The sequence below is a fragment of the Phoxinus phoxinus genome (genome assembly GCF_949152265.1).
Source record: "Phoxinus phoxinus genome assembly, chromosome: 2".
NCBI classification, from domain to species: Eukaryota; Metazoa; Chordata; class Actinopteri; order Cypriniformes; family Leuciscidae; genus Phoxinus; species Phoxinus phoxinus.
Window position 1 is genome coordinate 3260674 of NC_136877.1, and position 13451 is coordinate 3274124.

General features: G+C 39.4%; 1 protein-coding gene across 1 annotated transcript; it reads left to right on the plus strand.

The window, feature by feature from the left end:
* The first annotated feature begins 1311 nt into the window (after nucleotides 1–1311).
* Nucleotides 1312–12288, plus strand: ist1 (IST1 factor associated with ESCRT-III). Its single transcript, XM_079598302.1, has 11 exons — nucleotides 1312–1331; nucleotides 1790–1880; nucleotides 2907–3003; nucleotides 3106–3286; nucleotides 4428–4515; nucleotides 4596–4679; nucleotides 5464–5574; nucleotides 5663–5863; nucleotides 6848–6955; nucleotides 11040–11088; nucleotides 11182–12288. Exons 3-11 carry the CDS (start codon nucleotides 2916–2918, stop codon nucleotides 11346–11348), a joined length of 1077 nt encoding a protein of 358 aa, XP_079454428.1. The 5' UTR covers nucleotides 1312–1331; nucleotides 1790–1880; nucleotides 2907–2915; the 3' UTR covers nucleotides 11349–12288.
* The last annotated feature ends 1163 nt before the right edge of the window (nucleotides 12289–13451 follow it).

Below are 13451 nucleotides of genomic sequence, written 5' to 3' on the forward strand. Positions count from 1 at the left end.
CTGCCGCTGACACTCATCACTACAGAAGCAGAGTATATTTCACTAAGAAATCAACATAGGACTATGGCCACGTTTGAAAGCCATGCCAATGTTTCAGACTTTGGAGACGAGGAATGTGTTTTATTCAACGAACCGTACATGTATGAGCCGGAATACACAGACGAAGAACTAATCGAGATAGATACTAAAAGGGCAGAAATTGAACTGTAACGTTATCTCCACTAACGCTGTCATTGTCATTCTATAAGTTATGAGAAGGGACTAGCTTAATAGATAGCTATAGTAGCCTAACAAAAGTTATTACCTGTTCATCTGCTGTTGGTGCATATGGAAAGACGGCTGGAACTGCATTCCTTGTCAGTGACTTATGAACGTTTCGATTATGGGGTTTTTCAAAGTCGTCTGGTCTAAAATAATCACTACAAATTCGCAACTTTAATAGTCTCTGCCGGTGTCTCGTTGTCCAAGCCAGCAGAAAGAAGCCACAGTTGGTTCCTTTCTGGATCTCTCAATGGAAATTTGTGGAAACTTTTTGCATGACCATCTATTTGGTTTATTTTTACAATTTCGAAATGCACAACGAATCACCATGTTGCCAATTCCTTAGTTTATAATCGAATGTTTTTCAATATCGTTGTTCAAGGCTACTAACGTAACTAGCTAGCTAGACGTCCCGTCTGTAGTGCGCGCGCTTCTGTTCTGTGTTTACTTTTCGGCGCAGTACTACTAACCGGAGCAAAGTAAAATTCCGCCGCTGCTGAGAAACTAGTTCCTGTAAATGTAATGCGATCATTGAGATGTAAGAGTACCGGACCGGTACTTTGATTTCTAACATTATTCTCTCAATAGACATTTACATCGACAGTCTGGCGTTATAATTTATTTGCTTTTGGTGTACTTTGGAGTGGGTAAAACTGCTTTTAATGGCAAGCTAGCACAGATACCGTTGACTCGCGCTAGCCTAGCATCGGCAAACTATGCAACTGGAAGGACTGGATGATTTTTTTTTGAAAACTGTCTCCACTGATGAATAACAACCAGGCTAACTTGAAAATGAGGTCCGATGTCCAAAATCCTGAACCACCCCTTTAACAACCCAATATTCACAACAATACAATGTTTTCACTGTACATTCTGGCCTATCATTTGGATTAGTGACTAGCGAGCGCGTGCGTTTCTTGCCAGTCTGATATTCTACCTTGTCATGTAATATCATAAACAACATGACATCAGTAAAAACACGTGATTTGTCCACCCTAGTGACGGGGTTTCCCTTCATAAACCATTTTCCACTGCCGACCACGTGACGTGCAGCGTCATGAATGAAGTCACGTCCAATCAGTGTTGCCAGATGTACGATAATTATCGTATTTGTACGATAATTTTGACCTCTGTACGATGTACGATCAATAATGAAAAAAATCCCATAATGTACGATAATTTCAGAATTGCCCGCAAATTAGTTAAAAAATCTCCCGAAATCTAGATCGGGCAAGCAAGAGTGCGCATGTGTAGCGCGCGCACAGCAGAGAAAGGGAGCGAGAGACCTTGCGTGTGTGTGCTAGTGTGCGTGTGTGCCTCACGAAGCGCATGTAAGGACCTATTTTTTTACAGTCTATGGTAAGGACACAACCAGGCGAATTATTCAGACCCCCCCCCCACCTCCCCACCCCCCCCCCCCGTTGGAGAATTCTGCACATGTTTTCCTCGTGTACGATCATTTTCTTCAAAATACGATAATTTTGAGCTTCTGATACGATACTTGGACATTTCCAATCTGGCAACACTGCGTCCAATGCGGAAGTGAATGATAATCGAGCAGTCGCCCAACGAATCTATCGAAACCGACTTACTGTCCGCGTCTGAAGAGGAATTTACAGGTAAATATGGCGTTTTAATATATTATCTACCGTTTTTATTGGCCATTTATAACGATGTGTTAATGTCTGTAGGTTTTGTTTACTTTGTTTACTGAATTAGCTCTTTTAGCCGCTAATCGAGCTTCTTCCTGGTTTGAACAAGCAGATTTATTCTAACGGTTTAAAATATTATTTATGCGTTCTAAAGTATAGTATAGATGCGTCAAATCGATCCATAATAATATTAACAAGTGACTGGCAGTCAGATAGACTGTTTTTGCCACTTGTTTTGGGGTAATTGTCATGACTCATACTAGTCAGCATATCTAAGGAAATCGCAATAACAAACAAGCCACTATTTTTTATTTTTAGATTATTAACATATTTTTTGTAGGGCTGTCAAAAGATTAATCGCGATTAATCGCATCCAAAATAAAAGTTTGTGTTTCCATAATATATGTGTGTGTACTGTGTATAATTATTTATATATATAAAAACACACACAATCATGTATATATTTAAGAAAAATTGGTTATATTTATATATAAAGTATTTATATATAATATAAATGTATATAGAGTATATAAATGCAATTATTCCTTAAATATATACATGAATGTGTGTATTTATACATAATAATTCTACACAGTATATTATGTAAACACAAACTTTTATTTTGGATGTGATTAATCACGATTAATCTTTTGACAGCCCTAATTTTGTATAATGTACTCTTGTAATACTTTGTAAATACCATAATCATTCAGTACAAAAGTATATGAAACGGAACCACGTTGTTTTGATCAGATACCATAGTACTGCTAATGCTTTTTTTTGGCATGGGTAACATAGGGGACTACTTTAATCTAAAATGATCAGGTTTCTAATAGCTGACCTGTGCTGGTGTCATGTTATGAGCGTGACGTCACTCGCCAAACAGGAGGCGTGTCTCCAACATCTGTAGCTTCAATAACACGTGGGACACTATAAGACCTTCAATCTGAGTCCTTTCCGTCCTTTTAACACTGATATTTGCTTCCTCCACAGAGCCCCATCATGCTTGGTGGAGGGTTCAAATCCGAGAGACTCCGTGTCAATCTCAGGCTCGTCATAAACCGCCTCAAACTTCTTGAGAAGAAGAAAAGTAAGTTTGGTTGTCTACAAGTTGCACGTATTTTGTCGGTTTTTGGATGGGCTATAATAAGTTCATCTAATAATTGCTTTGAATCGGTTTGCTCTGAATTAGCCGAATTAGCCCAGAAGGCGCGCAAGGAGATTGCAGACTACTTGTCGGCGGGGAAAGATGAGCGTGCGAGGATCCGGGTCGAGCACATCATCCGGGAGGATTATCTGGTGGAGGCCATGGAGATCCTGGAGTTATACTGTGATCTGCTGATCACCCGATTTGGCTTAATACAGTCCATGAAGTGAGTAACCCTTTTTTCTCTCTCATTAAACATGACTTTATGCTCTTGGGCTCCGTCCAAAATCGTATAGTGTCTTGTGTAGGTACATATTTTGAATAAGTAATTACTTCACGATAGAGCTGCACGATTCTGGATAAATTGAGAATCGCATTTAAAAAAAAATATTTTTTATAGAGAGATAATGATTCTCCCACGAATCTGAATAGACAACTAAACAAAATAACATGTCATTTACTAGAGGTTCTGATAAAATGCTTATTGCTGCAGTCTACTTAACAAATATTTCATTCATTTGAATTAGGGCTGTGAACGATTAATCGCGATTAATCGAATCCAAAATAAAAGTTTGTTTACACAATATATGTGTGTGTATCGTGTATATATTTTTTTGCTATTATTAATATAATATATTTTGTATATATAAATACACGCACATGCATGTTTATATTTGAGAAATATTTGCATTTATATACTGCATATATATTTTTATATGATTTATATTATATATAAATAGAACTATTTTATATATAAATAACACATTTTTCTTAAACATATACATGCATGTCTGTGTATTTATATGTACAAAACAATTATACACAACACACACACACACACATATATATTATGTAAACACAAACTTGTATTTTGGATTCGATTAATTGCGATTAATCGTTTACAGCCCTACTTTGAATTAAAAAAAAATTTGGGTTAAGTGAACGATTCAATGATCACTCACTTTTTCCATTGCTGAATGAATCAGTGTTTTTGAACAAATCTCTTGAATGATTTAATGATAAATACATGATAAAAACAGTCACTTGTCGCCACCTACTGGTGTAACAATATAATTGATACAATCTTTACTTAAATTCTTAAAATATAAATGTATAATTATAGAAATGTGAGTTATTAAAAAAAAAAAAGTAGAATGAATGATTCAATGACTCACTCAAAGGTTTAATAGTCGGAAGAATCGCTGTCGTTGAGGAATAAGATCACGGTGGTGTTTGAATCGAGATTGCGAATCTTTTAAAGATGAACCGCGCAGCTCTACTAGCCTCTTCCTGTTCTCCGTCGGCTGTATCGGAGCGTGTGATTTCGGATGCTCCACGTTCTTTAACTTCACCGTCCTCTCTTTAAGGGAACTGGACCCTGGTCTACAAGAAGCCGTCTCCACACTCATCTGGGCGGCTCCGCGACTGCAATCGGAAGTGGCCGAACTGAAGACTGTGGGTAGAGATTGTGTCTTAAATCTATTTCTGGAGGTCCAGTATGGATCATTCATGTCTTTTTTTTCCCTTTTTCACAGGTTTCAGATCAGCTGTGTGCCAAATACAGCAAAGAGTACGGAAAGCTATGTAGGACAAACCAGATTGGAACAGTTAATGATAGGGTATGAATATGAAGAAACATGTTTGAATAGAGGTGGTGGGCATTTTTTCGAAGCTCTTTTAAATCATTTAAAGTCCCCCTGTGGGGAAAATCCAGCTTTTAATGTTGTTTATGTGTCTATCTGGTGTTTTTAATCTGCTTTAACACACACCATGTGTAAGTTCATAAGTCGACAGCATTGCTGAGTATTTTCTGCTTAAAACTGCAGTGAACCAAAGACAGTCTCAAAAACACGGTTTGAAATCGCTGGTGTTTCTGACGTCACACACTACCTTGTAACCAATCAGATCAACGTATGATCGTCAACTAGGGGATCTCTGAGTGAGTGAGTGAGTGAGTGAGTGGAGGCGGGGCACATTTGCATATTCATAGAACCACGCATACTAAATGAGGCAAGGGTGTCGAGTTACATTCAAGATATTTAAAGGCATGAAGAAAACACCAGCGATTTCAATCCGTGTTTTTGAGACTGTCTTTGGTTCACTGCAGTTTTAAGCAGAAAATACTCAGCAATGCTGTCCACTTATGAACTTACACATGGTTTGTCTCAAAGCAGATTAAAAACACCACATAGACACATAAACAACATTAAAAGCTGGATTTTCACCACAGATACGACTTTAAAATGTGTTCAAATTCCAGCCTTCAGCAGTCAGAGATACTTTTACTAATCTTACATTGATGGAGAAGCCCAGCCATATACCGAACATCTGATATTTAAGGGGTGGGCTATACAGATCTACTTATAAGCTGTTGTGTTTTCACATTGGGATGTCTTGCTGTAGCTCATGCACAAGTTGAGCGTGGAGGCTCCTCCCAAGATTCTGGTGGAGCGCTACCTCATTGAGATCGCCAAAAACTACAACGTTCCCTATGAACCGGATGCCATGGTTCGGGTAGGAATCACTTTCCTCTTCCTTTCCAACTAGATAATCTCTATAAGCAGCGCTTGTTGCAAACGTTCTGCATGTGTGACACTCACAGCCAGAGGTGTGCCCGGGGGAAGAGGCCGATCTCATCGACGTGAACAGTGACAGGAAGCCAGGAGGAGGAGCTGGAGGAGGAAGAGGAGGAGGAGGAGGAGGAGGAGGGGGGTTTACTGCTCCCGCTGGTGGCATGCCCATGCCCATGCCTATGCCCATGCCAATGCCCACAGCTTTCAACTACCCAACGGCCAAAGGAGCTGTAAGACAAACATCTAACTGGCTAATTTCACGTGAGCGTAGAGCTGCATGATGCGGGATTAAAGTAGATATCACCATTCTGAATAGACAACTAAACAATTTACTAGAGGTTCTGACAAAATGTTGATTCCTGCAGTCCGTTATCAAAAACATTTGATTAATTTACATGTTTTTCCATCGGGTTGAGTGAATGATTCAACGACTCACTCATAAACACTTCACTTGTTTCATTACTGGATGAATCAGTGTTTTTTTTAACAAATATCTTGAATTAATAATTCAATGACACATAAATGTTTTAAGTCACGTGGCGCCACCTACTGGTGTAATGTTATAATTGATACCATCTTTACTTGAAGTGTCATGTTTCATTTCAGAAAGGTGATTTACTCTATTTTGATCACCGTGCTTATATCCGAGCTATAAACTTGTATCCCTGTTCTTCTGTGATAATATGAATGATTGTTAGACATTTAGTTATTTAGCAGACGGCTTTATCCAAAGCGACTTCCAAAAGAGGCATACATCATGAAAAGGCAAACAACGCAGGAAGTGCTCAAAATACAAAGTTTCAGGCATTGCTTCGAGTAGTATGAGCCAGACAAGGGAGGGATTCAAGGAAAAGGAAAGATTTGTTTGAAGTGCTCACGGAAGAGATGAGTTTCCAGCCGTCTTTTGAATGTTTTCAGGAAATCTGCGAAGACATAAATAATGAATCTGTGTGGATTGAAAAGAGAAGCTGTTTCATATCTATACATGACAACAGCTCTCTCTGGATCAGAACACAGATCTGAATGTGCGCTGTGATCGTTCTTGTTTAGGTTTAATAGACATAGTGAATCATTATCGTTTAGGAATAAGATCCCGTATGTGTTTGAATCAAGATCACGACCTTTTAATGATTAATTGTGCAGCTCTACTTGATCAATATTTAAAAATCTGTGTTAAGATCTGAAATCAACATCTGTTCCCCCCCCCCATCCAGGAGGCTTTTAATGGTCCCGTTGGCACCTATGATGGCTTTAACAACTTCCAGGCTCCGAGAGGAGGAATGCCTCCACAACTGCCCAGCTGCCCCCCCACCTATGAGTCTGTAAGTTCAAGTGATCGCACCCCTTCAGACAGACGGAGACGACCTGTTCACCTCGAAGGGAAGAGCAGTTTATTACAGTTCACATCGTGTCTACGTCCCGCTCCGTTGTCAGTCCGGTTGCACCAGCTGGACCTTAAAAAGGTTGTGTGTAAGCTCTAAGCTGGGCTTAAGCACATCTAGCCTTCCAGTAAACATTTACACCTGTTGCACCGAGTAAAACTGCGCGACCAGGCGAAAACGATGCGCGTCCACACCAAGCGTGCCGCACAAGTCCTGGAAAGTGAAGCTAAAGCGCCTCGATCGCCCCCCGGTGGCTGGTCCCAGTATAGCTCATAAACCCAGAGTCTCGATCGCCCCCCGGTGGCTGGTCCCAGTATAGCTCATAAACCCAGAGTCTCGATCGCCCCCCGGTGGCTGGTCCCAGTATAGCTCATAAACCCAGAGTCTCGATCGCCCCCCGGTGGCTGGTCCCAGTATAGCTCATAAACCCAGAGTCTCGATCGCCCCCCGGTGGCTGGTCCCAGTATAGCTCATAAACCCAGAGTCTCGATCGCCCCCCGGTGGCTGGTCCCAGTATAGCTCATAAACCCAGAGTCTCGATCGCCCCCCGGTGGCTGGTCCCAGTATAGCTCATAAACCCAGAGTCTCGATCGCCCCCCGGTGGCTGGTCCCAGTATAGCTCATAAACCCAGAGTCTCGATCGCCCCCCGGTGGCTGGTCCCAGTATAGCTCATAAACCCAGAGTCTCGATCGCCCCCCGGTGGCTGGTCCCAGTATAGCTCATAAACCCAGAGTCTCGATCGCCCCCCGGTGGCTGGTCCCAGTATAGCTCATAAACCCAGAGTCTCGATCGCCCCCCGGTGGCTGGTCCCAGTATAGCTCATAAACCCAGAGTCTCGATCGCCCCCCGGTGGCTGGTCCCAGTATAGCTCATAACCCCTCGCGGCGAGTGCACGGCACCAGAGAGTAATCCTGACGGCACTCGCAACACAATGGATAAGTACATAATGAAATTCACAAATATTACACCATTTAAACATTATTAAAAATACATAGGCTACTTAGTTACTGAAACCATCTTTGTCACAGAATACACTTGTTTGTTCACAGTTTGAATGTTCTTGTTTCCATTTGTTTAATTTCAAGATCTGAGGTGAATTATCCACTGTTGCTTTTACAGCTCAAAGCTGGAGCACTAAATGATATTCAAAGTCACGTGACACGCTTTTAGCATTAAATAAAGCACATAAACAGCGCCTGAGGTTATCATTGCCACACTTTGTGTTTGTTGTTCCAGTGCGACGTCGCAGAAAAATAGAAACCGTTTTTTAAATAAAATCGTTGTGTGTCGCGGCTGGCTAGGAGAAAAACTCTGATTAACACGGAGAATACACATTTTATGGCGCGGCGTGTAGTTCGTCTCAGTCGTGTGCTACACTTAGATGGTGCAACAGGAATTGATTTTACTAATTTTCCGTCCAGCATAATCTTCCAACCGATGTCCAGCTGGATCAACCGGCCTCTGGTCTCACACAGGCATGTGCTACAGATCCACAACACTGATCTCTCCAGCGCAAGTGCTCCGCTTTCTGGGTAATTTTCTGTGGTAATGCTTTTTAAGTATTGAAGTAGCCGTACATATGCTGTATGTGAGTCATAAACACAAAAAATATCACATGGACTCACTAAGAACAGCTCATATGTCAACTCAAAGTGAAAAGAAAAAAACAATTGTATTTTGCATAAAGAAAATTAAGCCGATTGTTATTATAATTGAGGGGAAATTCATCATGAAAATGTCACTTAACATGTTTTATTGCCTTTAATGCAAAACAACAATGATCTTTTTCTTCTGATTTTGCTGTTTGAGACATTGACCTTGAAGCATTTACCGCAGAAACTCGTCCAGTGTGCTTGAGATGTTTACAGGAAACCTTTCTACTGACTAACAGGACCCTCATTTATAAAGTGCATTTGATCATAACTCGGATTTCATCCAAGTCAAAAGTGAGCAATATATAAATCGGGAATTATAAAGGCAAAAATGTGCTTATGAATACAACTGAAGAGCATGCGTACTCAATTTTTGCTCTCATATATATATACTAGGAATCCACAGATATGAAAATTTTGGCCGATACTGATAATTTTTTATATTTGAAAGCCGATAGAAACTTGTTTCCGCCACAGAATAAAAAATAAAAAAGGTAGTTGCGACTTTTTATCTCACATTTCTGACTTTTTATCTCACAATTGTGTTATAAAGTTAGAATTTTGTGAGATAAAAACCTTAAATTCTGACTTCATAACTCGCAATTGGACTTTATACTATGAAATTCTGAGAAAAAAAAGTCAGAACTGTGAGATGTAAACTCAATTATGGGATAAAAAGTCACAATTATCTTTTAAAATGTTTTATTCTGTGGCGGAAAACAAGATATTGATAATCGATATATTAGTTGATAAATCTAAATCCAGGTTTTTATATAATTTTTGAGAACCTGGTCTCACCATTAAAAGCATTTAGGACATTTGTATTATGCATATGGATGTTTTATAAATAAGTTAACAACATCTTGTAAATGTCAGTATGTTGATATTCAGGATCCTTGTCTTTCTAAATGAGGCGTCCATGATCACTCCAGGGTTCAGTTCACTGCGGGTCTCACTAATAATGCCGCATTAATACTAACTCCTCACAGTACCAGTAAACCAGTATTGATTATTTGCAATATGTGACCCTGGACCACAAACCCAGTCAATAGCAATAGCCAACAATACATCGTATGGGTCAAAATTATCCATTTTTCTTTTATGGCAAAAATCATGAGGATATTAAAGGGTTAGTTCACCCAAAAATGAAAATAATGTCATTAATGACTCACCCTCATGTCGTTCTAAGCCCGTAAGACCTCCGTTCATCTTCGGAACACAGTTTAAGATATTTTACATTTAGTCCGAGAGCTTTCTGTCCCTACATTGAAGCTGTATATACAGTATACTGTCCATGTCCATAAAGGTAATAAAAACATCATCAAAGTAGTCCATGTGACATCAGTGGGTTAGTTAGAAGTTTTTGAAGCATCGAAAATACATTTTGGTCCAAAAATAACACAAAATAAGACTTTATTCAGCATTGTATTCTCTCCCGGGTCTGTTGTGAATCTGCGTTCAGGACTCTGCAGTGACGCTGCTGACGTAAGACGCTGATGACGTGTTATCTCGTCCGTGTAGTATTCGGGTTCAAATAAATATGGATGGGCAAAAAAATGCAAGTCTTCCTCTGTGTCGAAATCCTTAGACATGTTTGCGAAGATTGTTTTGTTCACATCGTGCGTCTCCCTCAGACTGTAAACGAAGCTCGGGCGCACCAGATAACACGTCATCAGCGTCTTACGTCAGCAGCGTCACTGCGGAGTCCTGAACGCAGATTGACAACAGACCCGGGAGAGAATACAATGCTGAATAAAGTCGTAGTTTTTGTTATTTTTGGACAAAAATGTATTTTCGATGCTTCAAAAACTTCTAACTAACCCACTGATGTCACATGGACTACTTTGATGATGTCTTTATTACCTTTATGGACATGGACAGTATACTGTATATACAGTTTCAATGGACGGACAGAACGCTCTCGGACTAAATCTAAAATATCTTAAACTGTGTTCCGAAGATGAACGGAGGTCTTACGGGCTTAGAACGACATGAGGGTGAGTCATTAATGACATTATTTTCATTTTTGGGTGAACTAACCCTTTAAGTAAAGATCATGTTTAATGAAGATATTTAGTAAATGTCCTACCGTAAATATATAAAACATGTATTTTTGTGAGTGAATGCAGCACAATCGTGAACATAAATGCACAACTTTAAAGGAGATTTTCTCAATGTTTAGATTTTTTTGCATCCTCAGATTCCAGATTTACAATAGTCATATCTCGACCAAATATTGTCCTAACAAACCACACATCAATGGAGAGATTATTTATTCCGCTTTCAGATTATGTCAAATTGGTTTTGTGGTCCAGGGTCACATATTTGCCATGTGTGTGTCGTTGTTAACCGGTTTCATGTGTTTTTTAAGATCGATGATTTGTCAATCAAACCCTTCGCTTCTTCCCAGGTCATCCCAGGTATGTGCTCTCTCTCTCTCTCTCTCCTAACAAGAGATGTTCCCGCTCTCGTTCTGATGATCTGGTTTCTGAGATCTGTGTTTTCGTCTCTAGGCCCGTCCCCGTCTGGTCAGGTCTACGACAACTCGAACCTTCCCGAACTCCCGTCGGTTCCCAACACACTCCCAGCCTCGTCCTTCGGAGCGAACGCCAACACGTCGGAAGACATCGACTTCGACGACCTGTCCCGCCGCTTCGAGGAGCTCAAGAAGAAGACCTAAGCACTCGACACACATCTGGGCGGCAGGAGATCTCCCTCACACCGATAACTCCATGTTTTCACTCGCTCAGATCTTCAGGTGGAGGTGTCTTATAATATTTCTTAGCTAACACAAAGCAGGACGGGATGCGGTACACAAACAGACTAACAGAACACCTTTCTTTTTATGAGCATCATCTATAGAGTAAATCATCGTTTAGATGAGGAATGCTTCTGTTAGCGTCCCTCTTTACAGCAAACACGTCTAACTTCTCTCCCCAGTAAATCACTTCGACTCGTCTTGGTGAAAGCAGGAATAACCGGTTGCCAGTATTGACTTGTGTAACTCTTCTGAATGGCTGAACCTGTGAAGTCATGGCTAGTTGGCGCATATCAAATGTTTTGCGACGTGACTCAGCGTTTCTGCCGTGATGTTCGAGGCAGATTTTAACGAATCGTCTCTCTGTCCTGAACTTTGTAGTTTTAATGCTGTTTATTTGTGGCTGTCGGCCTTCTTTATTTGGCTCAAAAACAAACGCTTTTTCTGTGGTCTTCAGTCGATCACACTCCTGTTTGCTAGTCTTGTCTGTGTTTTCTGGACTGAGTTTGCCTTAGTTTCCGTGGCCTTGCCGTTCCACACCTTTCTCTGGGACTCGTGGCTATCTGACAGCGTGTACAATGAACACCGCATTTAATAAGTCATGTACAGGCTCGTTCTTCTCTCTGGTGGGGGTTTCGCCATACATTATTGACTTATTTATAAGGATTGACTACATCTGTGTCAATGTCTTAGGTTTGGATTGTATAGTGGTTTTATATCTGTGATTGATTTTTTCCCCTTGACTTTATAACACTAATTTGTGCCCCCCCTCAAATCATCTAAATAATCTGGCAATGTTTAGGTTTGCTGATTCTAACTTGCATTGAAAACATGCCGTGTAATAAAGTATATTTGCTCATAACCTGACGACTGCTCACCTAGATTCACTGAATGAGTAATACGATTAAACCAAACAATCACAATGAACTTTACTAAACTTCTGTAACAATTCTTTCCATTAATGAATGAATGAATACCATATAATGGTTTATATGCTTATGATGAAGTATATATATATAAGCTGTTTTTATACTCTTTATCACCACTAGAGGGAGAAGTAATACAACTTAGATGTTTTTCTCAAAACAAGTTTTTTTCTGAAAACGTATTTTCTTGTCTACATCAATTCTTATTAATTTAAGCAAATTGCACGTGTGCAAAAATAATTCACAGAATAACTAAATACTCGAGGCGTGCTGATCACAACTGACAAGCTGATTCTCAGTGAAATTGTCAAACTCCTCACAGCTTTTATTGTGTGAGTTATTGCATGCTAAATTATCCATTTAATTTTCAAAAAATACTTTCTTAGTTAGTATTTTTGTTTTGTTTCCAGTCCAAATATCTAAAAATTCTTAAACCAAGAAGCGTTTACTAGAGAAGTAAAATGACATAAGAAATTCTATTTTGTTTTAAGATAAAAAGAAAGTAATTTAAGTAATTTTTGCTTAAAACGAGCAAAATTATCTGCCAATGGGGTAAGCAAAAAATTCTTGGTTTCCATTCGAATTAAGATTTTTTTGCTTACCCCATTGGCAGATAATTTTGCTTGTTTTAAGCAAAAATTACTTAAATTACTTTCTTTTTATCTTAAAACAAAATAGAATTTCTTATGTCATTTTACTTCTCTAGTAAATGCTTCTTGAATTAATAATTTTTAGATATTTGGACTGGAAACAAAACAAAAATACTAACTAAGAAAAGCATTTTTTGCAGTGGACATGAATGTTTATTGCATAAATACCACACGAAAGGTTTTCTATTTACATGTAACATTGCTACAAAAATAAATGCAAATGTACATCTTCTATATCTATAGTTTTGGTGGCATTTGCCAATTTATTGACACAAAAACTGGTTTTGAAGCACGTGTTTTTGAGTTTTAAGGCCTCATATAATAAACATGTACACATAGATATGATCTTAGATCAAATGTAGGAAGGTTTCTACGCAATATTTTATAAACGAGACCCAGAGTTTAGAGACACTTTAACACACAGATCTAATATACACATGTGATTTCTG